At 39.1% G+C, this 27,900-nt stretch overlaps 1 protein-coding gene across 1 annotated transcript in view; it reads right to left on the bottom strand.

Moving 5' to 3' along the window:
* The window catches only part of LOC143860850 (Tic22-like family protein), a 55,703-nt gene that overhangs the window by 9,596 nt on the left and 18,207 nt on the right, over positions 1–27,900 (bottom strand). Inside the window, exons 3-7 of the mRNA XM_077371690.1 lie at positions 27,451–27,530; positions 15,343–15,384; positions 15,150–15,277; positions 3,266–3,446; positions 2,821–2,999 (exon numbers count right to left, since the gene is read on the bottom strand). Of these exons, the coding sequence (XP_077227805.1) occupies positions 2,821–2,999; positions 3,266–3,446; positions 15,150–15,277; positions 15,343–15,384; positions 27,451–27,530 (610 nt within the window). The remainder of the gene's footprint in view (positions 1–2,820; positions 3,000–3,265; positions 3,447–15,149; positions 15,278–15,342; positions 15,385–27,450; positions 27,531–27,900) is intronic.

Raw genomic sequence — 27,900 nt, 5'->3', positions numbered from 1 at the left:
GTGCGCGATCAACGGCTGAGATGGCTCCTGAAACTCACTGTCTGCTACTGAAAATAGGCTGGATGCATTCTAAAAGTTGTCACGAACAACATTCGTGTTGAGGGCGAGGGCAGTTTTGAGTGGAAATAGCTGGGTGAGGAGAGATAAAATGTGATGGAGAGAGGAGAGAGGAGAGAGAAAAAGAAACTCTATTTTTTTTTTTTTTAATTTGGGGGTACCTAAAGGTAAGCGATGGGCGTGAAATTGGGGAGTAGATAAGATAAATACTATTTTATAAGGGGGTTGTCCTAAGGAAAAATAGTAGGGTGTATGAATGATAGTTTACTTTTATGTTTTGGGTCTCTGGGATTTAGTCGTGAAGCACTAAAATGAAAAAGCAAGAGGATGGGTGTGGCCAAGGGAAGAAAAGGGGGTGGAAAGATAATAGATAACTTACCTCTCACACGTATCTTTTCGTGGCCCACCATCAATCAGAGAAATGAATGAATCCAATACGTGACTCGCAAGTCAAGTAACCTCTCCTTCTGCCTTATTTATAAAATGATGCCTTATTTGTAAAGTGATGCAGGACCAACCTTTAATGTGACCCACTGAGTCACGTTCCTTTTGGTAGAGACTTGTGGTGTAAGTTACTGCTCAGGAATCAGGATACCCACTTTCCACTTGTAGGTTGTGAAGTAAATAAGAAAAGAAAGTAAATCACGTGCCTTTCTTGCATTTATATTGTGGAAACTTGCTGAGCAAGCTACCCTCTTTAGAGATGCAAATAAGGTTGGTTGCCTTTTAGATAATATCAAGGAAAAGGAAACACCAGAGTCCTTCTCCTTCACAAAATGTGCTCCCTGGTTCCTCACTGCGGCAGCAAGGGTTCAAGAAAGGTGAAACAAGGGCAGGCCAATGTGGAGATGGGTTTTAATGTGAAACTAAGAGAGGTTTTTTTTTTTTTGAAGCTTCTGTTGATTTGAGGCAAGTTGGGTGATGCCCACCAACTGTTTGACCAAATGCTTGATGCACAAACCCTCCTGTTTTGGGGGAGATTTGGGCGTGGAAACAGGAAAAGGTAGGAGTATGTTAGGAATTGTGGTGCAAAAATAAAAATAAAAATAAAAATCTGGGTTGTATGTTTTCTTGGGCCAAAACAGGGGCTGGTTTGTGGACTGGTTTTGGGCCTAAATAAACTATGGAAGGTGGGGCTGAAGGGCTGCTATTGAGTGCCTAAAACTAAGGAACCAAGGTCTGTAGGATGAAGTTTTGGGCTGAAAGGAAAGAGCATCTAATGAGTCTTGGTTTGTTAAAACAAACCTGCACTAAGTTGCAACTCTCGTAAGTTGTTTGTTGGGCGACAAACAATCCAGAAAACAAGGGGCTGTGGCTGAGACTATCGGCAAAACAGGGAAGACAAAAAAAAACTCAGATTTTCACAGAAAAACTCGACTTTCTCTGGAAGATATAGCTGAAAACTCTTGGATCTTTGGCTCTGATACCAAATTGATGCAGCACCGTGAAGAGAAATTGAGGAAAGGGGAGAGAAATAGAAGAATAGGGGAAGAAGAGACGAAAATAACCTGAAGAAGAGACGAATTTAGGGAGAAGTAGAAGAATAAGAGAAGAATAGACGAATTTAGGGAGAGGAGAAGAAATCAGAAGAGAGAAGAAGAAAACCAGAATTAGAGGGAGAAGAATCTTTATTCAATATCAATCAAAGTTAACAATAAAGCTCTAAAGAGGCCTATATATAGGCAAATAAGCAACCTAAGAAATAGAAACCTTCTAAAATAAGAATTCCCTAAAAGACTAAACTTCCTAATTATAAATAACATGGAAAATAACATCCTAGAAACTAATAACATGGAAATAAAAATACTAGAAACTAAATAATACAAAAACAAATCCTAATATCTGCATCACCCTACCAAGTTGAGGGGAAAGTTTTATAAGACAGTTCTGAGGCCAGCCATGCTGTACGGCTCAAAATGTTGGGCCACCAAGAAGCAGCCTGTGCATAAGATGAGTGTAGCGGAGATGCGAATGCTTAGATGGATGTGCGGCCACACAAGGTTAGATAGAATTAAAAATGAAGACATTGGTAAAAAGGTGGGGGTGGCACCAATTGAGGAGAAGATGAGAGAGCACCGCTTAAGGTGGTTTGGACATATCCAACGTAGGCCTTTGGATACTCCGGTGAGAAGAGGCGACTCGTGCCAAATTGATAGAGTAAAAAGAGGTAGGGGCAGACAGAAAACAACTTGGGTAGAAACAGTGAGGAAAGACTTGATAGCTAATTGCTAGGAACATAACAGAGAACATGACCTTGGATAGGATAGAATGGAAGAAAATGATCCACGTAGAAGAACCCAACTAGAGCCAGGATTAAAACCGGGTAGATTCTTTCTTCATGAAATTTTCCTAAAGGATTCATTTAGCCGACCCCAACTAGTTTGGGACAAAGGCTTTGTTGAGTTGAGTTGAGATTAATTTACTATGTTTTAAACTGTGAAATCTTAGATTCAATTTGATATCCCTTTTAACACTTCTGTTTTCATTAAAAGATTAATTGATTTGAGTACCTGTAGTTGTGGGTAGATACTGGTTAAATCAAGAGGGATCTTGATGTGTCACACTGCCTATTTCATTCCTTAACAGAAATCACAAACAGGATACAGATGAACAACAAAACAGAGTACCCTGACATTGCAACTATCTCCTCATGTCAACTTCTCCAATATAAACACAGGAGGAGTTTATGTTTTTGCACCAAGACAACAGCACAGGAGTTGCAACACTATTATATCATAATACCGTCAAGTATATGGCATGTACCTTTCTTCAAAGGAGTCAACCAGATAAGGAAACTTTGGTTGAATTCCAGTGGCTTTCCGTAACAACCTGTTCCCTAAGAGTACTTTGTCAACAACATCAAGGAGCTGAACTTCAGCAGCCTTTGATACGACACCCCATGGTATTCCTGGATGACCCATTTCATCCAGCACTTGTTGAACCTGTCAGTTATAGTTATGCACCAGTAACACAACATCAACACTATAACATATATTCACCTGAATTAAAAAAAAGTCTTGCAGGAGACTTGCATGCCAATAAACAATAACTAAAGGAAAGTGTGCTAAAAGAAATTACATAGTTCATTTCAAAAAAAAAAAAGAGGAAATTATATAGCTCTTACAACTATTGATTATCTGTGAATACAGCTGCTAACTAAGATTAAAAAAATGATCCCAAGACATGCATATTTGTTTCCAAAGAATACCTCTGGAGGCTCAAACAGGTTTTCCCCATTGTCTTCAACCACTTCTGCTGCCAGATTATCATCAATCACATTGCGACGCCGTTGCGTATGTCGATTTTGAATTAGTGTGTGGAAGTGCTGATCAATAGAAACTTCAAGGATATTGTCTAGCAAGCCTTTGTCAAAGAAATAAGGAGTATACCTGGCAAAAAAGAGGCACCAGAATAACATTTCAGGATATTTTTTACTATGCATTACAGAAAGAGGAATATTAAGCCTATTGTCGCCATAATGCTTGAATTTTCTAGCTGTGGACCCACCGTACAAGTGAGATATGGGTTTGGTGATCAGGAGCAATGATCTTGTAGACCATGGTGGGCCTTGAAAATATCCAAACTGATGCTAAACAGAAGATTGTAAGCCACGATCAAAAGGAGGCCTTTTAGGCATTTCCCAACCAATTTCACTGTTGATATTATGTCATACGGAATAGTTAAATCTCAAACCCTCCCTCGCTGGTCAATTATACATTTGTGTTCACAGTTATATCCGTGCTATTTCAACGATGAATATAGAAGCTATATCAAACTTGCAAAACTGCAAGCCAAAAGGAGAGGCTGCACCGCTGCAGCCTGCTGCCTATCCACAATACCACTTTCTCAAATATTAAATGGGAAATTAAAACAGTTTTATCAATAAGAGTGCCAGAAATTCCATATCCTGTTTGTCCCAGTTATGCAGTTGTCTCATTTTGAGATAGCTCAAGGTGGACAGAAAGGCATACTGTACAAAAGAATATTTATATGGTTGCAGCAATGTAAGTTAACACAGAAAGTCGTATACATCCTCTCAATTTTCAAAAAAGAAATACTAGCAGTGCCATGCAAGCAAATGCCGTATCTATTCTAACATGTGAATGAATGCTCAACTGTTCCATCAGGTCCATAGGTTCAATTCTAGTTCATAAGATAAAGTATCCTCAACAAATCACTAAGAGACCTAGACTGCATTTGTATTAGTATGTACTTTCTGCTTGTTAATTTCTTAAATAAACTGGAGATCTGTTCAAAAGGCTTCAAGATGAATGATTTCTTGTTTCTCAACAACAGTATGAACATGAATAATTTATGCAAAAATCAGTTCAAATGAAATAATTTAGAAACATCATGGGGCTCAGCAACAACAAGAAAAAATATAACTTCAGTAGTGTTTCTAAAAGTGGGAGTGATTCGAAAAAATAGTAGGATGGTTGATTTGCTTGCATAAGAACCAATCATTAGAGTTTTCTGAATAGGCCAGGTTACTTTCAGAAAGGAAAGACCAAGAAGTAAAATTTTGGGGAAAAAGGAGGCATTGTTATTTCTTCTTTTTAAACAATGCCTTCTTTTTTTCATCTTTTTTTTCTTCTGAATATTGAAAATCTGCTATTTTTTTAGTCATCTTCTTTAGGAAGAAAGAAGGCTTTGTGCCCCTCTACTTTTGTTGCTGGATTCAACTAAAAGAAGCAACAAAAGACGATAATGTAATGATAAATTTAAAATGACTTAGAAGCTAGTGGAGGTAGTCCATAATGCTCTTGGCAGCTATATGAGAGATCTCATCAACAATTAGTTCTACCACCGCCGATCCTTGTCCACTACCACACTTTTCATATCTTCTTTTGAATCTCTTTTTCATATTCCGTCCTTTTGTTTCTTTTTCTCCTCTCCCCTCTCCCTACCTTTTTGTTGCTGTTGTCAAGACCGCACTTTTTATGTGCTGCAACGGACATTGAAGAATGTGAATACATTGTTGACTGTGAGAATCATGTAAGATTTAGGGGTTTTAGAGCAACAGAGTTAGGGGTTTTCAGGATAACTAATATCGGTTGCTTGCCTGCTTTTCTTTCTTTCCTTTATTCTAGAAACAAGAAAGACAACAAAAGGGGAATTCGGATATCAGCAATTGGGGTCCCCACTAACGAGGTAGTCAATACAAATGCACAATAGGGAGGGGAGAAGTGAATGACCATGATACACTGTGGGCTGTAGAAGGGGAAAAAGAGAGAAAAGAAGACGAGAAGAAGAATAGAGGCAAGAGAAGGAAAGAAAGGGGAAGAGAAAAAAGAGAAGAAATGAAGGGGAAAGAAGATGGAGAAGAAGGGAGAGGTCTGGGTGTGCAGTCGCGGACTGCGACTAGTCAACTGAATGGTGAAGAGGTGAAAGCTGGGGATTATAGTTCGACTTAACGATGCCAATGGACCTAGATACGTGCGAAATTATAGAAGATCTCCTTTAAGATCAAACAATTCCATCGAATTGAGTATGATTGTATGTGTGATAGCATCTATTATATTAGGAATATCAATGAACCCAATTATTGCAATTGTTCAGAATACCCTTTGGTCGTGCATGGCAGCTGGTATAGATTTAGAAAGGCGGGCCGCTTGAACGGCACCTATTCTCTTAATAGGCGCCAAAGCTGAATAGGAAAGGGGGCCAAGCTTACTTATGAGTGCCTTTTTAGGAAATTCCTTGTGGCTGCTAGGGTTGCATGGAAATCCAAACTTTCGATCCTCCCCCCCCCCCCCCCCCCCCCCTTTGGTTTCTTTTGTAAGGGACGTAAGTAAGGATGTGTGGGCCTCTATTTAATGGCCAAAAATCCAAACTTCTGATCTCATCCCCCCTTTTGGTTTTTATAGGGTACTTAAGGATGTGTGGGCCCCTATTTAATGGCCAATGAGATACAATCACTTAAGTCACTAGTTAAGTACTTAAATGCCCCTACCTAATGGCCAAAGAAATAAACTCACTTAAGGCTAATATAGACATGATCTAGGTATGAGAATAAGACAATGGGAACGTGGTGCGGGCCCTAGTTGATGTGGACCCCCCCCCCCTCCCCCACCACCACCTAGGCTCTCAAAATAGAAACGATCTAAAAAAAGAATCTGCTTTAAAAATAGAAACTAGCCTAAATGTACAACATAGAAACTAACAAAATAGGAAGGCTCCTAAAGTAATAGGTGATCAAAATTGGATCACATCAATATCCTATCCAATTCATGACAATGGTGGAGAAAATTATCGTCCGACTCTGGAAAATAAATTGAATCGGTAAATGGAGAAAAAACAGGGATCGAAGAGGAAATCAAAGTCATTTTCAGATTCAATTGAAGAACATCCAGTTATTTTGTAGAGCATTTTTTGAAATTCGATAATAAAGAATCAAGTTTCCATGTGCATGAAAGCTTGAGCATTGTAGAAGCTTGCAAAGAATCCTTACCGCCATTTAGCGAATTGCTGATAAAATTTACAAAACTGCCACTCATCCACAACCTCAATCTCTCCAGCAACGAACTCTCCAGGAAGGATCAATGGTAGGATTTGCTAAAATTTAACAAATAATCAAGTTTAAATTTATAATAAAGGGTGTTTTGGTCTTTTAGTAAATTGAGGCCAATTGTGTTTTTGTCTGTCTTTGTCCAAGACAAAGGCCGTTAGGGTTTCTTTTACATCCTTGGTGGCAAGTGGTCTCTTGACATAGTTCACAAGCACAAGTGGTCGTTTGATAATTCAAAAGCTAAGGGTAGTTTTGTAAGAATAAGGTTTACTACAAGTGGTATTTTGTAAAACCTTACAACAATTCCAAACTAGTGGAGGCAAAGAAGGATAACTGAATATTATTAACGAATATAATAATAAGCAACGAGCTTGAAATCTCTCACCAAGAACACAAACCTGGTTTAGAGATTCAAGGTTCTAACATTAGCAACATATTAGACTCCCTTCGAAAAATAAACTCTTTTACATACAAAGGACCCATGTACAAAACTAAGGGTGTCAATTTTGGCTCGGGCTCGGAAGCTCGCTCGAGCTCGGCTCGAAAAAAGCTCGGCTCGAGCTCGGCTCGAATCCTTAACGAGCCGAGCCGACCCGGCTTGCCAGGCTCGTTAAGCTTAACGAGCCGAGCCCGATTTAGGCCAGGCTCGGCTCGGCTCGGCTCGGCTCGTTAAGGCTCGTTAAGAAAACCCGTATAAAAGAATAGTCCTAAATATAATATAAATATAATACAGTAGGAAACAGCTGTAGGCATAATTATCATGAGTCATAACTTTTTTCCATAATTGTCATAACTTCCTACCTTTTGTTGGTATTTTTTTGGTAATTGTCATAACTTTCTAACTTTTGTTGGTAATTTTTCATTTAAAACTTTACACCTTCAGCTATTTTACTTTTTTCGTAATGATTACTTTTTTTTTATTATTTTTGCTTTTCTAGCCACCTTTGGCATGTGCGAATCTCTGCACCAAGGATGGTCACATGCCCGAGAAGTGGCAATCGAGAAGTTTGCTAGCAAATTCTTATAAAAAAAAGAAAAAAGGAAATGTTATCAACTACTGTTTTCTTTTTAAAATAACCCAAGCAGCCAAGCTCGATAAGGCTCGCGAGCCTAGCCGAGTCTGACCGAGCCGAGCTGAGCCGAGCCTGGTTCGAGCCCGAGCCTAACCTTTGAGCTTAACGAGCTGAGCCGAGCCTGGCCAAGCTCGGCTCGGCTCGGCTCGTCTCGTTTACACCCCTATACAAAACATATATGCTTTAAGTGGAACTTAATTTTAACATTTTAGAACAATTGCATAATGATGGGTACCATTGTAGGGCCATATTTTAATTTTTAAGTGTGTTTTAGGTGTCTTTTAAGTCTTTTAAGTTAAAATAGGGATATTAGAGTCTTTTTACATTAAAATAGCTTAAGTTCTTTGAGTTATGTATATTTTAAAGAGGCCCCCTGCATGTTTATTACGGGATTCTTGAATAGGAAGCAAGGTAATAGGGTATTTTGGTCCAAAAGTATTAGGTTTTCTGTAGGGTTTTAGAACTTTCAAGTTCTCTTCTTTCTTCTTATATACTGTAAGCCTTAGGGCACTTTTAAAAAAATGCTATATTAAGTCATGAATGGAAAGATTTGAAATTTTTTCTCTTTTGTGGATATGATGTCTACTCTTGCAAAGGTGCGATGCCTAGGAACCCCTTTGTGTGATGCCTTGGGTTTTTGGTTGGTGAGATTCCGACTTTGCTATTTATCTCTATCATGTTTCATTTTTTCTGGTTTTTCCCATAAATAAATCATTGTCGCGAAAACCAGAAAACCTCTCTTGCATTATTTTTCGCTCATATTCTAAACAAAACCCTCTAAACTATCTATTAAAAAAACAAATTATCGTAGAAACATCATGATCCAAATAGAAGAACCCAACTAGAGCTAGGATAAGAGCCGTGTAGGTTCCTTTCACCTTCTTCATGAAATTTTTCAAAAGGATTCAGTTAGCCGACCCCAAGCAGTTTGGGACAAAGACTTTGTTGAGTTGAGTTGAGTTAGAAACATCATTCAAATCCATCCATATCCCACGTCTCTCTCGTTTTGTCCCAAAACTCATTCCTCCTGGCATATGTTCGAAGCACTCCAAACCTTCCCTAAACCTAGTAAAAATATTTTTCCAATCTCACAACATATTTTAGGAACCAAAATCTAATTTTTACCCATCCTTTTCACCCCCAACATCCCCTTCAAAGAACCATCTTACGTCATATTTGGTATCAAAGCAAAATATTAGTTCAACATTTGATTGTCCTGCATTAATTTGGCATCAGAGCCTAGGTCAAAATCATGTTGTCTAGATGCATTGAAGATCGAATAGTTGAGATATTTTAAAAATTAAACGCCAAACTTGATGGGTTTCTATTTCACTTGGAATGTACTCACCGAGATTTTTATGCACCTCTTCTAGCCAAGATTCCACATGTTGTGCTGAAAAAAGCATTGTTGATACCTTCTATGGAGAGTCTAGAGCCGCTATCATGATACAAAGTTGGTTTCGACGATACTTAGCTCATAAGTATTACACAAGGATTCAGAAAGCGGTGAACATTATATGAGAATAAAGAGAGCACCAACCTTCATACAACAAGCATGGAAGAGGAAAGTCACTCGACGTAGTTGGCAGGAGCTTCAGATTACACCAAGAAAGTCATTGATCGTAATGTTTGGACCCTTGCCAAACTTTTACTACTTGCTCGAGGATATACAAGTAGCAGCCTACAGACTCAAGTAAGTAGAAGAACTAAGTTTCTCTTTGCCTAAGTTGACACGTCATCGGGAATACATCAAAATCACAATGGTGATCACACTACTTCAAACCAACGACATGACTACCTAAAGCCACTTTTGTGTTGGAAGTACCTAATTCATTGGAAAGGACAACCGTAAGAACTCTTATTAATCATGCCAATCATTTTATTCGACGGGGTTGAATCTTTTCAAGTGGGGGAGAATGATAGGGACCATTGTAGTGCCATATTTTAATTTTTAAGTGTGTTTTATGTCTTTTAAGTCTTTTAAGTTAAAATAGGGGTATTATAGACTTTTTACATCAAAACAACTTAAATTATTTGAGTTATGTATATTTTAAAGAGGCCCCACATGTGTATTACGGGATTCTTGAGTAAGAAGCAAGTAATGGGGTATTTTGGTCCAAAAGTATTAGGTTTTCTTTAAGGTTTTAGAACTTTCTAGTTCTCTTCTTTCTTCTTATATATTGTAAGTTGTAGGGTACTTTTAAAAGAATGCTATGTTATGTTATGAATGAATGAAAAGATTTGAAGTTTTTTCCTCTTTTGTGGATGTGATGTCTACTCTTACAAAGGTGTGATGCCTTAATCTTCCCTAAGGTGCGATGCCTTGGAACCCCTCAGTGTGATGCCTTGGTGTTTTGGTTGGTGTGTTTCCGCCCTTGCTAATTATGTCTTTCAAGTTTCTTTTTTTATAGTTTTTCCCATAAATCACCGTCGCGGGAACCAGAAAACCTCTTTCACATTATTTTTTGCTCATCTTCTACACAAAACCCCTAAAATATCTATTAAAAATAATTTCAACCATAGAAACATCATTCAAATCCATCCTTTTCACCCCTAATATCCCCTTCAAAGAACCGTCTTACGACAGATTTGGTACCAAAGCAAAATATCAGTTCAACATTTGATTGTCCTACATCAAATTGGTATAAGAGCTAAATATAAGTTCAACATTTGATTGTCCTGCATCACATAAGATTGTGGATAAATTTGGGATAGATAATACTTAACTCAACTCAACTAAGCCTTTGTCCCAAACTAGTTGGGGTCGGCTAACGGATCCTTTAGAAAATTTTCATGAAGAAGGTGAAAGAATCTACCCGGCTCAAATTGACTAAGTTTAATCCTAACACTAGTTGGTTCGTCTACATGGATCATTTTCTTCCATTCTCTCCTATCCAAGGTCATGTTCTCTGTTATGTTCGTAGCCATCAAGTCTTTCCTCAATGTTTCTACCCAAGTTGTTTTTGGTCTGCCCCTACCTCCTTCCAGCTCGAATTCACCTCCCGGGTACGGTATTGAGGGGAGTTTTTTACTGTTGTTTCAACGGAAGGGAACCTGACATGAAAAGACATCAAAAGGAGAATTCAAGACAAGGAGTGCGTTCGTCCGGAGCAGTGAAGTGAGGGCCCTCAGGAGAGAGGGACCGAACTGAACGACGGAGATCATTAAGGAATCAAACCTCTCCTTGCTCGGTTCCGGAGCAGTGAAGTGAGGTTCCTCGGGCGAGGGACCGAACGCAACGACTCAACCGGTATGGTTGGTCACGCCCGTTCGGATAAGGAAACCTCTCCTTTCGCGCTCGCGTGCTTGGGGGCCGCGTCCGAGATAGTCTTACTCCATCAACTTGGCACGAGTCACTTCTTCTCACTATAGCATCCAAAGGCCTACGTCGGATATGCCCAAACCATCTTAAGCGGTGCTCTCTCAGCTTCTCCTCAATTGGTGCCACCCCCACCTTTTTACGGATGTCTTCATTTTTAATTCTCTCTAACCTCGTGTGACCGCACATCCATCTAAGCATTCTCATCTCCGCTACACTCATATTATGCACATCCTACATCTTGGTGGCCCAACATTCTGAGCCGAATAGCATGGCTGGCCTTACAGTTGTCTTATTAAACTTTCCTTCAACTTGGTAGGTATTTTACGGTCGCACATAACTCCTAAAGCATGCTTCCACTTCAACCAACCTGCTCTAATTCTGTGGTTAAAATCCTCTTCAATCTCTGCTTCCTTATGTATGATTGAACCAAGATAGCGAAAGATATCCCTCTTAGGTACCTCCTGTCCAGTCATTTTTTTTTTTTTGAAAGTTGACAAAGTATATTTATACCATGGAAATTACATTGGGGAGCAGGGGTCCCGACTTGCATTAACATCGCATTATGGTCAAGAGCATTCTCCTGAACCATGAAGAGAAACAAGAATAAACTATTCATAATTACATCGAGATAAAAGATAACTCATCCATCCTGCCAAATCCCATCAAAACATTAAAAACTACAGACCTCACAGCTACCCCCACCGAAAACAATTTCCCAGCCACCTTCCTAATCAACAAAAAAACAATTCTTCTTCTCTCCAAAACGTCTGACGACAAGTACAGGTACAAAAGAAGGATATCACCCAAAGTGAAAGACTAGAGTCTCTCAAGCTAAAGGGAATCAACTTCAATGCAGCTGCTCCACTGCTTCCAAGATCAAATTATTGCATAAGATAACCAGGCCTAAGAAATTGAAGCTTTAGTGAAGATCTTCATCGTTTCATCCACTCACGTACTTCCTCAGGAATAATTAAAGCGACAAACTTAATCAGAACAGAACAAATCCTCAAAAGGGGAACCACAAAAAATGCCTCAGAAATCGAAAAACAAACTCTCTCAAGCTTATCAAGGACCTTCCACACTTAAATTCTTCCCACAGTCTCTTATGAGCGTTTCAAAAAGACTCCTTTAAACTACCAACCAGTCAACACAAAAACCATCCTCTTTTCAATCCTGAATCCACGCCAGAAGATTGTGAAGGGACTGAATTGGAAGAACTTATTGCTTAACCCCCCTCCCCAACCTTCTTTTCAGCCTCTTTTGCTCTTACCTCTTTCTCTTATCTCTTGCCGCCATAGCTAGAAACATGTCTTTAGTCGCCCCCAAATCTTCATCATATCCAATCCACAAAACATCCCCCATTGTTAACAAGTCATCAAATTCTTCTGAGAACGATCCACGACTCCCTGATTCTTATGAACTATCATCAGCCGGTTTAGCCTTACCTTTAGAATCCCCATTAGACCCTGGGATCTCCCCGAACCGCTGATCTACTTCCAATCCTAGCATGTCCAAGGGGGTAACGGTCTCAACCATCGGTCTGTCCCGACGATTCTCTAGGGTCCCTAATTACGATCCTTTTTTCCTCTCAGAGATGCCTACAAGTGCGCCTTTCCTTTTTTTAAATTTTACTGAACGTTGGGGAATTCGAGGAGAGGCATATGCAATTCCATATCACTTGTCATCTCAGAGGAATTATGGCCGTTACCGGTATTGCTGGTAGAATCTTTCCTTAGTTGTGCCCATCGCTTCTTTAACGGGCTGAGTGAAACCTCACATGGGGCGGGTGATTTCTTCCTTGCCAGCTTTTCATTATAGCGAAGATCTTTCAGGAGTTCAAGATCTCCAGCCATATTTACTACATCCTCACTCTGCCTCCTTACATCTACATATTTCAGGAGTTCAAGATCTTCAGCCACATTTACTACATCTTATCCAGTCATATTTACTGCATCCTCGCTCCGCCTCCTTAGATTACTAAAGTTGCACTCCATATACTTTGTCTAAAACCTTTGGATTCCAAAGTAGTTCTCCATAACTCTAACTTAGCATTAACTCATGCTTTGGTTTTGTCAACTAATACTATGTCATCTGTAAGTAACATACACCACGGCACCTCAGTCTGGATACCCTCCGTAAGTTCATCCATAACTAGCGTAAAAAGATAAAGACTTAGAGCTAATCCTTAGTCCAGTCCTATTGTAATTGAAAACTCACTAGACGTGCCATCTGTAGTTCTGACACTAGTTACTGCTCCATTGTACATATCCTTAATCACATCAACATATTTAGTAGGCATTTTTTTCCTTTCAATGATCCACCACATAACACTCATGGAAACCCTATCATACGCTTCTCCAAATCAATGAAAACCATATGAAAGTCCTTTTTATTTTCTGTAAATATCTCCATTAACCGCCTAATCAAGAAGATAGCTTCCATAGTCGATTGTCCGGGCATGAAGCCAAACTGATTTTCTGACACCTTAGTCTCTTTGTTTAGTCTATGCTCAATTACCCTCTCCCAACTCATTAGCTTAGTTCCCCAGTAATTGGTGCAACTCTGAATATCCCCTTTATTCTTATAAACAAGCACTAATGTACTCTTCCTCCACTCATCATGCATCTTCTTAGTCTTCAAAATATTGTTAAATAATCTAGTTAACCAAATCAAACCCACATCACCCAAGCATCTCCAACTCTTAATAGCAATACCGTCAGGCCCTATAGCCTTACCTAGTTTCAAATTTTTCATAGCTACTCCTACTTCTGATGTTCAAATTCTACAAACAAACCTCTGATTTGTATCATTAGAAGCGTTATCAAGTTCTCCCAAATTTTCTACGAGTTCTCCATTAAACAACTTATCGAAGTAACTTCTCCACCTCTCAACCTCGTTTTCTTTCACTAACAATATTTGATTCTCGTCTTTGATTCAAGTTCCTGCTCTTCCTTTCTCTCATCTTAGCAAGCTTGTAAACAGCTTTTTCACCCTTTTTCGTCCCTAACCTGTGGTACAAATCCTCATAGGCCTTGCCTCTACCTTCCCTTACCATTTAGCTTCTTTTTTAGCCAATTTATACTTCCTAATGTTCTCATTTCTACATTTATACAAACATTTATAAAACTCCCTTTTAGACTTAATCACCTGTTGGGATAAATAATATATATATATATATATATATATATATATAAGTATATACATTTTTTTAGTGGTAAGATGAATTTATTAATGAAAATCGAGATGAAGAAAGTCCCAAAATTACATCATCAATGAATACAAAGGAGAAGAAAACAAAACTACATAAAAAGACGATTATGGGGGAAAGAAGTCAAAAAGCTCCAGACTCTCTTTGGATACCCCAACTCGTGCGAGCCTATCTGCCTCCCCATTTGCTGACTTCCTAACATGAATGAAGATCACAGCTGACGCAACTCTATCCTAGATCTCGTCGAAAAAAACAGCAAATCTCCAAGGTACCGCTTGTGGATCTCTAAGCCATCTAATAACATTGAGCGAGTCCCCTAACACCATTACCTTGTTTAGATCCTCATTTTGAAGCAGTTTTATACCCTGGTGAACATCACATACTTCCGCCTCATTTGCATCTGCCACCCCGATTGGACCTCGAGATGCCCATAAAACCACCCTTCTTCATTCCTCAACAGACCTCCAATACCAGATGGCCCCGGATTGCCCATGTTGGATCCATCGAAATTCAATTTTAGAGTCCTTGTGTAGGCGGCAACCATACTAGGTTTACTTTTGGATCATGGGTAACCACGCGACATATTTCTTTCCATCCATACCACAACTCGTATGCCGATACGAAACTAAAGCAAGGTAAGGTTTTCACCCAAGAAATAGTTAATGTAATCACTTTATTGAAAATGAACTTAGCTCCCTTAGAATATCCTTTAAAAATCCTAGCATTTCTTTCCTTCCATAAAACCCAAATAGTAGCAAGGAAGGAGACTTGCCACAATCTTTCCTTTTGTGGCAAGTATATACATTAACAAATGTATATACTATACCAAATATCATTCAAAAAAAAGTATATACATTAACAAATTACCATTCAAAATAAAGTATATACACTAACAAATAAATATACAGTCAACTGTTTCAATTGTTGAGTCAGCTAAAAATATATACATGCAAATATCACAAAATCAGCAAGACAGCATACCACTTAATTCCTTTAGTTGTAGCTATCGCAATGTTCAAGTTTTGAGCAGTAAACACGGGCACACCCACAATCCTTTTCTTCCCACTAGCACGCAAGATTGTCTTAAGAATCTTATTAGCTGCTTTGACCTGTATGAGTAGCAAATCATTGCATAGAAATGATATTATATCACGAGAGATTATCCATTTCTTACCTGTTTTCCATTTGGAACAAATTGGAACGTATGAGGCTTTTCCTGCATACCAAATGATAAACAATGTTGAATCTAGACAAAACAAAGGGCTAATGGTGATAGCCTATCATATACAAATAAGTATCAACACATGATATGGATACCCATTTAGATTCTAAAGTAAATGATTACAATAGGTGATAGATCTCCCAAACAAGAAACACTGAAGATTTAATGGATGACCATAACACAGATTGAAACAAAATACTGATGAAACAACAGTTCCTGAAAGACATAAAGCTCTACAGGTTTGCCTAGATTGTATTCACTATATAAAAAACAGAAACAAATGGACAGAGCCCAGGTAAGGCTGAAGCCTACTATATTAATAAAATAAGATAATGATGTTTAGAATCAAGCATATCTTCTCTCCATCCTATGCTCAAGTATCTCAACTCAACAAAGCCTTTGTCCCAAACTAGTTGGGGTTGGCTAAATGAATCCTTTAGAAAAATTTCATGAAGAAGGTGGAAGGAATCTATCCGGCTCTAATCCTGGCTCTAGTTGGGTTCTTCTACATGGATCATTTTCTTTCATTCTATCCTATCCAAGGTCATGTTCTCTGTTATGTTCCTAGCTATCAAGTCTTTCCTCACTGTTTCTACCCAAGTTGTTTTCAGTCTGCCCCTACCTCTTTTTACTCCATCAATTTGGCACGAGTCGCCTCTTCTCACCGGAGCATCCAAAAGCCTACGTTGGATATGTCCCAACCATCTTAAGCGGTGCTTTCTCATCTTCTCCTCAATTGGTGCCACCCCCACCTTTTTACGAATGTCTTCATTTTTAATTCTATCTAACCTTGTGTGGCCGCACATCCATCTAAGCATTCAGATCTCTGCTACACTCATCTTATGCACATGCTGCTTCTTGGTGGCCCAACATTCTAAGCCGTACAGCATGGCTGGCCTCACAGCTGTCTTATAAAACTTTCCCTTCAACTTGGTAGGGATTTTACGGTCACACAGAACTCCTGAGGCAAGCTTCCACTTCAACCAACCTGCTCTTATTCTATGGTTAACATCCTCTTCAATCTCTCATTCCTTATGTAGAATTGAACCAAGATACCGAAAGATATCCCTCTTAGGTACCTCCTGTCCAGTCATATTTACTACATCCTCATCCCGCCTCCTTACATTACTAAAGTTGCATTCCATATATTCTGACCATTGACCAAGGCAAGCTGAAACCATGTCAAATGGCCTTAAGCTCAACCAGCTAATGGGGTTGATGTGGTTTTGTTATACCATGCCATAATCAGATCTCCCTCATGATAAAAAATTTGACCCCCATATCCTGGAACTTCAAGAGAACAGTCAATAGACTCAACCCACTTAGCCTTGTTCCAACAACAAAAAAATTCATTCACTTTTCAATCCAAAAATATAGTTGCGTAACAGTAGATTATATATAAGCTACTGTAAGTTTGTTTGGAAGATTATGAATGAAACCCCATACCCCATGGAGTTATTCTCTTCACTTTTGATAATATTTGGTTTGAGATAGCTGTAATAGAACCGACTTGGGTGATGGCCAGATAGTATACATCACCCAGGATAGTACGAGATGAACCTAAACAAGGAATGAGAGAGGACATGTGATGCAGATTGTAGGCCCAATAAGAGGCATCTTTGCCCATTAGGATTTTAGAGATTTATTTTCCATGTTATTTAGTTTCTAGGATTTCATTTTCATGTTTTAGTTTTAGGGCTTTTATTTTCCATGGAATTTTATTTCCATTGCCTATATATAGGCCTCATGTATGGAACTTTAATTAGTTTTGGATGATTAAAGATCGATTGATTTCTCTCCTCTGCAGATTTCTTCTTCTTCTATTCTCCTCTATTCTCCCTATTATCTTCTTCCCTTATTCTTCTTCTATTCTCCTCCTCACTTCCTCTTTCTTCTATTTCTCTTCCCCGGTCCTACATCAACATGTCACCTGATAATCAGAGATATGCTTAGTGGCACCCACAGAGTTTAGACATTAAGGAGATGGAGAGATTACCCATGTGGTATGTAAGCATAGTTTTAAATTTCAACCGAAATCCAAAATTTCAGATTTCGGTGGAGACCAACACCGACACCGACACCGACACCGAAATAGTATTTTATTTTGTCCGAAATTTTGGAATTTCGGTCGAAATTTCGTTTTTCCCTGAAATTTGACCCCAAAACCTGTTTTTTTAATTAAATTAATATTTTACCGAAATTTTATACTGAATTTAGTGTTGTTTTGGTTTCGCCAGATTTCGGCAGAAATTTTGAAATTTCGGTCGAAATTTTGATTCCGGGGGGGGGGGAGGGGGTCCGAAACCGAAATTTAAAACCATGTGTGTAAGAATCGTAGAAGAGACATGTTGGCTGTTGCTACTACTCACTAAAAGGGCGGTAACAATCGGCAGCAATATGATACCAAGGGCCCACATATCAGGCAGCTGTGTTGACCTATGAAGGGCTCTCGCCAGGGTATTGACGCAGTGGCATTAACAAATGAATGTTTAGGGATAGATGGAAGCATTAGAAATCATTTTGCAAATAGTTTCCAAGAGATGCCCGAAACGTCATGCTAACATTCATAGTGGACCATATAGACCTCCATTTTTCATGAAAATTGGTCAAGAAAGTTATAATAATTGATGCAGATTTTTAATAATTGTTATTTATTTATTTGATAAATTTCAGTAAATTTTGGTGGTCACCATAGAAAGAAACATGAATAGCAGTTTTAGTAAACATTCAACACACTTTCTATTTTTATTTTGGGCTGCTCCAAAATGAAGATTAGGCTTTATTTAGGTGGAGTTAAAGGTTGAAATCAATACTATACCAATAGTCAGAATTAAAGCCGTTAGAAATCATTTTGCAAATAGTTTCCAAGAGATGCCCGAAACGTCATGCTAACATTCATAGTGGGCCATACAGACCTCCATTTTTCATAAAAATTGGTCAAGAAAGTTATAATAATTGATGCAGATTTTTAATAATTGTTATTTATTTTTTTGATAAATTTCAGTAAATTTTGAAGTTTTGATATACTTTCGTAATGAATAGTTACAAGTTTTGCCTCTTGTGTTTTGGGTTTTGCACTATGTTGATAATGTTTTGATCAAATATAATGTTTTGAACTGCAAAATAGGAGCCTCAAATTGCGGGCAAGAGGAATCGTGTAAAGCCTTACACAGGTCCTTGGAGCATGTACGATCAAGCACTTGGGCAATGACCTCGATAATCAGCATGGAATTTATCCAAGCAAGGAAAACTTGATCCTTGGTGTGCCAAGAATCATACTGTAGATTTCAATCCCAATAGGGAGCCTTATCTTTTGCATATAATTCATGACCCATAACTTCTTCACAAACCCACTTGGAGGAATGACTAAACAATTGAGGTGATTAAATATGCCCTTTCTAGAGGGGAAGCCATCATTTGATTGATTTATTGGTTACTAAGTACGATAGTAGAGGAAAGGAGTTGAGATGGAAGAAGAGATTAGGGAATACAAGATGCCATTAAATACAAAAATAAAGACAAACAAGCAACAAGAGAAATATTGGAAGGAAATAGAGGTAGGCCTTAGCATATGAAAAAGGAAGTAGATGGATTTATAAGATTTGAGTAGGAAGATGAAAAAGTAAGATATTGGAATAATATGGAGTTATAGGATTGGAATCCACCCCTCTTTCCGTTTTTCTCCACAGATTCTCTCCAAACTCGTTCTCTCTCAAAAACCCTAGAGATTCACCTCCAAGGTTTTAAATTTCAGTTTCGGAATGCGTTTCGGTCCTCACCGAAACCGAAATTTCGGCGAAATCTGACGAAATCATTACACGGCTATTTTATAGGACACGGAATTTCGATCGAAATTTCCTAAATTCCTTCCGAAATTTGGTAATTTCGGCTGAAATTTCAGGATAATATTAAACAATCATCAAGAATCGAGATTTTTGAGTGAAATCCCGTAAATTCCGGATGAAATTTGGGGATAAGCGAAATTTCGATCGAAATAAAGGACCGTTTCGATTATAGTGGATTTCGATTTTGTTCTCAACCGAAACCCGAAATTTCGGACCGAAATTTAGGATTTAGGTCGAAATTTAAAACCTTGTTCACCTCATAAATCCCATTATCTCCATCAAAATCACATTTTCCCTCTTGATCTACCCATTTTCTAAGCCTAAACCAGCTCTTTTAGGAAAACCCTAGGTCATCAATACAAAAACCCCTAAAATGCCTAGAACTAATGTTAACTTACCAACTTCTCCAAAAGCTTAAGCTGTTGGAGAAAGGCGTTATTTATCTTTTATACTTCGACACTCCCCCGCACGTGTGGCCCACTTGGCAAACACGTGGCACATGTGGTCCCACTTTGGGCCGACCATCGCATGTGGATTTTTGCTATCCGGGAGGTTTGAACTCGAGACCTTTGGCTCTGATACCATGTTAACTTACCAACTTCTCCAAAAGCTTAAGCTGTTGGAGAAAGGCATTATTTATCTTTTATACTTTAACAACTAAGAATATTGCAGAGGCTAAGAAGAAGGGAAAGAGAGTTGCAGAAGATCCTCCAGTTGAAGAAAGCGATGAGGACTTGGAGCGTGCAAATCTCAAGGATGAAAAAGCCGCCCACAACTACAACCGGATCAAATCAAGGATCGTCATATCTGACAAGGAAGTTATTTTAGAACATTTTGAAAAATATAACCTTATGGCAATGACCAATAGGCAAGCTTGGGGTTCTTTTGTCAAGACAAAATGTGAAATCTACCCTAGCTTGATCAAGTACTTCAATGCCAATCTTAAGGTCACTGAGGGGGTCATATTGAAATCCTACTCCAGACGGAAAGATATTGAAATCAATTTGGCTCAATTTTGTGATATGTTTTGAATTCCCAATGAAGGAAGAAGAGTGTTTTTCTGGTCCGGAGACCAAATTACTGAAAAAGGGTTCAATAGAACCAAAATGTATCAAAACATAGGCAAAGTGGTGCCTCCTGCGACCCAAGTGTCTGTATCGGCCAACACCCTCCACAAGCAAGCTCGGCTACTAAATAAAAATGTAGCAAATAACTTTACCCCACGGGCGGGCAACTTTGACAAAGTTAGACCCTTAGAAGCCCTCATCATATATTGTCTCATGAAAGGGGTTAAGCTTAACTTGGGTTAATATTATTCTGGGTTACATAGATGAGGCCGCTAGACGTGGCAGTGGGGGACTTCCATTCTGCATGAATATTACTCGTATACTTAGGCACTTCAAAATTGAGCTTGCCGACATGGATTCAGCACAACCAGATCCTCCAATCAATTCGTTAACCATCACGCAGATGAGGCTTGAAGCGGAAGCAGCTGCAACAAGAGCTGGAGGAAGTGGTGTGGGTGGAAATGATGACGAAGAAGAAGGAGAAAATGTAGGAGATCCGGATGATGCAGACTTTGGAGCTACAATTGATTTCCAGGATGGAGGCTCAGATGGGTCAGCTGTACTCCAGGATGGATGAGATTGAGACTCGGAGAAAATCTGATCATGCAGAGATTATGAGGGCCCTTGCAGGACTCCAGGGCGAAGCAGCTGCAATGAGAGCTGGAGGAAGTGGTGTGGGTGGAAATATGGATGAAGAAGAATAAGAAAATGTAGGAGATCCAGATGATGCAGACTTTGGAGCTAGGATTTCCAGGATGGAGGCTCAGATGTGTCAGCTGTACTCCAGGATGGATGAGATTGAGACTCGGAGAGCATCTGATCATGCAAAGATTACGTGGGCCCGTGCAGCTGAACATGCAGAGATCATGAGAGCCCTTGCAGGACTCCAGGGCACATCCTCGCCATTCCCGATTACTCTAGTTGCTTCAGATCTCTGGATATCCTCTATTTTCTGTTCCTAGCCACAGTTTATTTCAGCTTTTCATTTGGGCATGTATGTCTAAGACTATGTGGTTGGTTTATCTTTTGCTACCTCAGGTTTTGTGGTTATGGTGATGAGAGATTTAGACTCTCTAGTTTATTTATCTTTTTGAAGTTGATTTTCATGTACCTGGAGCTTCATGTGCTTATATGTATTTGTGGCTTTGTGTGTAATGTGGTTGTGGATTTTTCTTAGACCTTGCGCTTCATATGCCATTTTTATGTCTAAATTCTCCTAACATGTGCTTGACTGGTATATACTCTACTATATATAACTATCACCCCTATTTGGTAATGACTGCATGGTTTAGGATGTCAAACCTAAGCATCAAAAGCTACTCAATGAGTGCCCATAGCTCACTTTAGACCAAGGCGGAGATGACACTGTCACATTATAATTAAAATACCTAACTTGTTTGGCCGTATGCCAGCATCCAAAAACTTGAACATGTCTATGAGCATTACTTTGCTATATATATGATATGTATTCTATTCAGGGGAGCATGAGCTTACCTGTCAATCTTTATTCTTAATGCATTTGTCATGATGTGCTTACCAATCTTGACTATCATATGCCTCATGACAAAACAAATTATATGCTTATTACATGTGCTATATTTGCTATATGTCTTGGAAAGTGAATTTTGAAAAATTCTCTTCAAAACCTTCAGTGCAGCCCAAGGTTCAAAACCCCAATTGTAATCTTAAAACCTTTTGGCAATTTGAGTTTACAAAACCTTTTGTTAGTATAGAAATCATATTTTGAACCATTCATTAACTACGGGGGAGCTCAATTGAAAATCTTTTAGCTTATCATATGAGAATATTCACTTGTTCATCAATTATCTCATGATTAGAAGTTGGGGGGAGCTTAACCTGATCATCATTCTTCATTCATATCTTATAGGATTCATTATCATTGCACATCATGCAATCCTATATATCACAATACTTAACATGCATATCTACCCTTTTTTTATGATTCACAAACTCAAAATTGATTAATATTTATGGACTGATGAGTTGCCTCGAAGTGTATGTGTATATTAGACAAGTTTTCAGTGGCTATCTTATCCTGCACTGCACATGAGACAAAGCTTGAGGATCAAGGAGCTGGACAAGTCAAGGAGCTAGACCAAACTGGAAGCCATCTATTCTTGGAAGATGTCAAAGCAAAAAGCTCAAATTGAAGATCCCACAAGCTAGGCAAAAGTCAAGTTGAAGACAATATCAAGAGAAGTGAAGATTCGAACTTAGAATGTTTCCCAACTCTCTTGAGTTTACCAAGGTCAAGGTACTCTTTAACAAGAACCAAAATGATTTCAAAGTATTTAAACCCATATCCCAAATGCTTACAAAACAAAGAAATTGTTTTAAAACAAAAAACAGGGTAACTCTGTTCCACAGTCGACCAAGACTCCACGGTTGACCGCGCTCGATAGAATAGGTTTTTTATAAAGCCTAACGGCTAGTTGGGAGGTCGACCCGACGGTCAACCGTTGGGAGCCGTAAACAATTAGTTTTGGGTTGAACTATTTATACATGTTATCTTGCATTTATTTGAACTCCAATGGTTTTCCAGCCCACTTGAGCCTTGAATAAACACTTGCGAACCTATTTTTGGCTTTGAACAACTCTCTCCATCTCTTGTGCCTTGATTTTGACTAAACCCTTGAGAGATTGGATTATGCTTACTTGTAATCTATTTTGAGAGGAATCTTTGATGTTCTACATTGTGCAATCAAGCCTACAAAGAGGCTAAAGCTTCTTCTTCCTCTATCTTCATTCTACAACATTGTAAAGGTGGTAAGGGCAAAAACATTAAATCCTTTGGAGCGTAAAGGCTCAAGGTAAAGGCTCCATCACGGCCATCAAGTAGAGATTGTACAAGGGCTCAGATCCATCCCCAACGAGGACGTCATTAGTGGATTGCCTAAAGGAGCAAAACTTGAGAAGAGTGGAGCAGGTCTTGGTTTAAGACCGAACCACTATAAATCTTGTGCGCAATCATCTCATTTTCCTTGGTGTACTTCTCTATCCCCTCTTTATTTTACCTGTGCTTTTATGTATGATGGGATTATCTCTACATTGATTGTTTAGCACATAGTTACCAGGGTGGGAAACGAAACGTGAAACGCTTGAAAAAAATATTAGGGGAAACAAGAAACGAGAAAATAGAAAAAGTCATCTTGCCAAAGGTTCATTCGTTAGCTCAAAGGTTCATTCTTGGAACTAATTTATAGGGGGTTCATAAACACCCGCAGTGGAGGGAGATTTCCTCAATATTATTTGTTAGCTCAAAGGTTCTCTTGTCCCTCCTTGGAGATTTGCTCAATTCTTCGGCGAGATTAGAGTGGAGGTATCTTCGTTCATATTCAAAGTTCAAACACATCAAGTGATCCGCCAATAGTGTGGTGGGTAGATTAGCACGAGATAGTGTAGTCAAACCAGGCTTGGAGATGTTCGATCCCATCTCTCCCCCCCCCCCCCCCCCCCCTCCCGATGAGTCTTTATTTTTGCATCTTTCTTTCTTTTTTTCTTTTCTTGAATGGTGGCAAATTTCATTAAATAAGGAAGATCGAGATGGTCCAACCAAAAGACATACAAAAGCAAAGATATATAAAAATAAAAGACAGAGATAAAAACTCAAGGGAGAAGATAGTCAAACATCTCGAAGCCATCCTTGTTCACCCAGGTCTCGCTAATTTGTCCACCACAGAATAAGCAAACCTTTTAAGATAGATAAAAGCTATACAGGTGCCTCCCACTATGTCTTGAATCTCATATAAATATTGTGCGAACCTCCGAGGAGAAGCAAGAGAATAGTTGGGTTGGGGTGGGGTGGGGGGAGAGATCCCAATCAAGCACCACCTCTGGACGTCGCTCAATACTAAAACAAATCTCCCTCCATCCGTTCCAAAGATCGAAGGCTGATACAAACTTGAAGCAGGGAAGAGATTTCACCCAAGATATAGTTAAAGTATTGACTTTTATAAACAGAAAGGAAGAGGATTTAGATAGTCCATCAAAGACTCTTTCATTTCTTTCTTTCCAAAGCACCCATCATGTGGCTAGGAAAGAAACATTCCAAAGAATCTTGCCTTTCTTCTTCCACGGCACCAATGACCAACCTTCCAAGAGATCAAAGAAAGAGAGAGGGGGGAGGGGGGGGGCACACCCTATCCCAAACCTGTGAAAGATGCTACTCCAAACCTCCCAGGCTAAAGCACAATGTAAGAAGATATGGTTGATCGATTCTCCCGCCGCAATGCATACGACGCAATGATCTACTATTAGCATCTCTTGTTTACAAAGGAAGTCAACCATCTGAATCCGACCAAGGCGAGCTCAACCAAAGGTACATACTCTCGGAGACACCTGGGTTGTCCACAGCCTAACTACTTTGGGGATCACATGGCAAGCCATAAGATGATTATAGAAGAATTTGACAAAAAAAAACTCCAGAAGAATCCAAGATCCACACCCTTTTATCCAAACATGTCAACTTGACATAACATCCATCCAATAACTCAAGAAGCCAAGCCCTAGAATCTAATTCACGATCAAAGAAATTCCTCCTAAAAATCATTTTCCAAAGAATCCTGCTACCATTCCTCTCAAAGTAATCCTTCACTATAGCATCCTGATTCACTGCTACCAAATACAAGTCAGGAAACAGATATTTCAAAGGAATCACGGAGCACCACTTTGCTTTTCAAAAATTGATATGGTCTCCTGAATAAACCCTGAATCTAGTTCCTTCTGAGAACTTATAATAGATACGCATAATGTCACCCCTTGTTTTCTAAACCTGTCAAAAGCAATCCAATGGCTTTGGGCGGTGCCATACTTGCTAACTATCACTTTAGCCCAAAGCTGAGACTCCTCATCAAATCTCCACAACCATTTTCCCAAGAGAGCTGAATTTACTTCTTTAATCTTTCTTATCCCCAACCCTCCAGGTCTGCAATCTTCTTTCCAACTTACCAAGGGTAGGCCAAGCTTTTCCTCTGATCCCGCGACCCCCCCCCCCCCAAAACCCCCAATAGAAATCTTTGTTGGATCTGTTCTACCCTCTTAACAATACTCAGGAGGCACTGGAATAAGGAGAGTTGGTAAATGGGAATGTTCGTAATACCGCCTTTATGAGAGTAACCCTGACGCCCCTTGACGCTAGATTTCGCTTAGACGTATCCAATCTCCTTTCTATTCTCTTCACAATAGGATCTCAACTAGCTTTTTTCACCGACGGTTTCCATCAACGATCTTGAGATGGAAGCTATAGCTTTTGGCCTGTCTACGGCTAAAGCTCTGAATTTCCAGCATATCTGGGTTGAGACTGATTCTTCTAATGCTGAAAAGATCATCAAAGGGGAATCTGATTGCCCCCAGGAAAATGATCCAAGTGATGGAAGGGATTTCCTTATCCCTCTCCTCCTTCTCTTCTTGCATATTTCCCATGTTTGGAGGGAGGCAAATAGGGCGGCAGATTTTTCTATCCAAAGTTGACTGCCCGTGCAAAGGCCCCCACATTCCCTTCAATGACATCCCCCCTATTTTATCTTCTATTATTCTCTGCTGGGATGGTGCATGATCGCATGTAATTTTGTGCTTACTTGCTCGGATCATTGTCAGGTGTCCCCCCCATTGGGCCATCATTGTTGCTTATATGGTTCTATTTCATGTTTGGGCTCCTTGTAAGCCTTCTAGAGGCATCTGTCAATGCCCCTCCCTGATTTTCATTTTAGCTTTGTGCCTTTGTTGCCCCTGTGGGCCTCCTTTGTAATCTCTCTATTTCATCTATATATCTGGTCGGCGTCTGCCTAACCCCAGCTTGCCCATAAGAAAAAAAAAACAAAAACTAGCTTTTTTCAGTCGTCCCGGTCTGGCCTTTTGTTTTGTTTTGTTTTTTGAATGGTATTGGCCTTTCTTTCTTTAATGAAATTTTGCCTCCATTCAAAAAAAAAAAGGTAGCTTCACTGGAAATCCCAATTCATGTAACAATGCTTCAAATAAATCAAGTCACATGAAGAGTGACACATAGCTCGATAATCAATTTAATACTATGCCAGCAACAACACTTTCTTTCATAATTTTCTATGTCAACAAATTATCACCAAGAAAAGTGCAATAGCTTCTGTTTTTTTAAATGGAAGAAAAGTGCAATAGCTAGTAGTGGACCTTCGATCAAAAGGTGATCTAGCCTACTCACCATTAGTAAACTTGGTAACATAAAGTGCCTATTAGACTTATAAAGAAGACCACGTCCAGGGGCTATCTTAAGATACCACAACATACAAATCACAATCTCCCATTGAGGAACTCTAGGAGACTCCATAAACTGATTGATCGCACTTAACGCGAATGAGATGTCTGGTCCGATGATTGTCAAATAATTCAATTTACCAACTAAACACATCTCCCTGAACAACTACAAGCTTAGTAGTTGGATCCATTTGAGTCACAAGTCGTGACCCCAATAATCTTCTCATGTCCAAATACATCACTAGAAAAATTCTCTTAATCTCTAATCATGATAGAACACAGAATCATCAGACTGGAACTTTTTCATTCTAAACTCCAATATGGTGTCTCTGAATTTCCTAACTAGGCATGTGGAGACTGCTTGAGACCATAAATTGCCTTCTACAACCTGCTCATACTCCCAGACTCCCTTGAGCAACAAACTTACGAGGTTGCTCCATATAAACCTCTTCTTGCAAATCACCATGCAAGAAGGAATTTTTTACATCTAGTTGATACAAGGGCCAATGAAGATTAACAAGAATAGACAAAACTACACGCATCAATGCAATATTAACCAAGAACAAACATATTTTTAGCATAATCAATGCCATATGTCAACAGCTACCCCTTTGCAACTATGTAGCTTCCATGACTCAACAAAACGATCATGATGATATTTGATAATGTATACCCATCGATAACCAAAAGTCGAATTCGTAAAAAAGAAAGAAAAAAAACCCAACATGAGACTCACAAAGGCAAAAGCAAGAAGTTAAAAGGGGGAGTGACTTACCATTAAATGGGCACTAATCATCAACATGTTAAAATATGTAAAAGGTGAGATGGGCACTTCAAGGGCCCATGAGAAGGTACATGAAACAAACATCACAATTATTCATCCACATCCAGCAGAGGCATACCTTGAAATGATCATATGCAACATCAAGGCGACAAGAACCCACCATACCAGTTGGAATGTTCAGCCGTTTAACGTATGCAACTAGAAGAGTGTAACTGGTTAGAATGCATTCTCCATGTCATGCCATAAACTTTTTTTTTAATATAATAGCTTACAAAACAAACAACTGGAATTTTAGCATAAACAAAGGATTAATAAAGAGTGCCAATGCCTTTCTGAACATTATTGTGCACTGATAGCACCAAATCTCTTGAAAAATAGGGCATAACATGATAACCATCTGTTAAGAGCAAGGTTCTACCAATTAGACAAATATTTTAGGAAATGGGGTGGCATTAACAGCCAGTTGTATCCTAACCCTACATAAAATCCATGTCAAAATTATCAATTCTCATGTAGAATTGTATAATGTCATGGACAACTAATCTCCACTAGTAATTATTTTCTGAAA

Source organism: Tasmannia lanceolata, unplaced genomic scaffold (assembly GCF_043159265.1).
Source record: "Tasmannia lanceolata isolate RefF3 unplaced genomic scaffold, GAP_Taslan_0.1 ptg000037l, whole genome shotgun sequence".
Lineage (NCBI taxonomy): Eukaryota > Viridiplantae > Streptophyta > Magnoliopsida > Canellales > Winteraceae > Tasmannia > Tasmannia lanceolata.
This window is presented reverse-complemented; position numbering and strand designations above follow the sequence as displayed.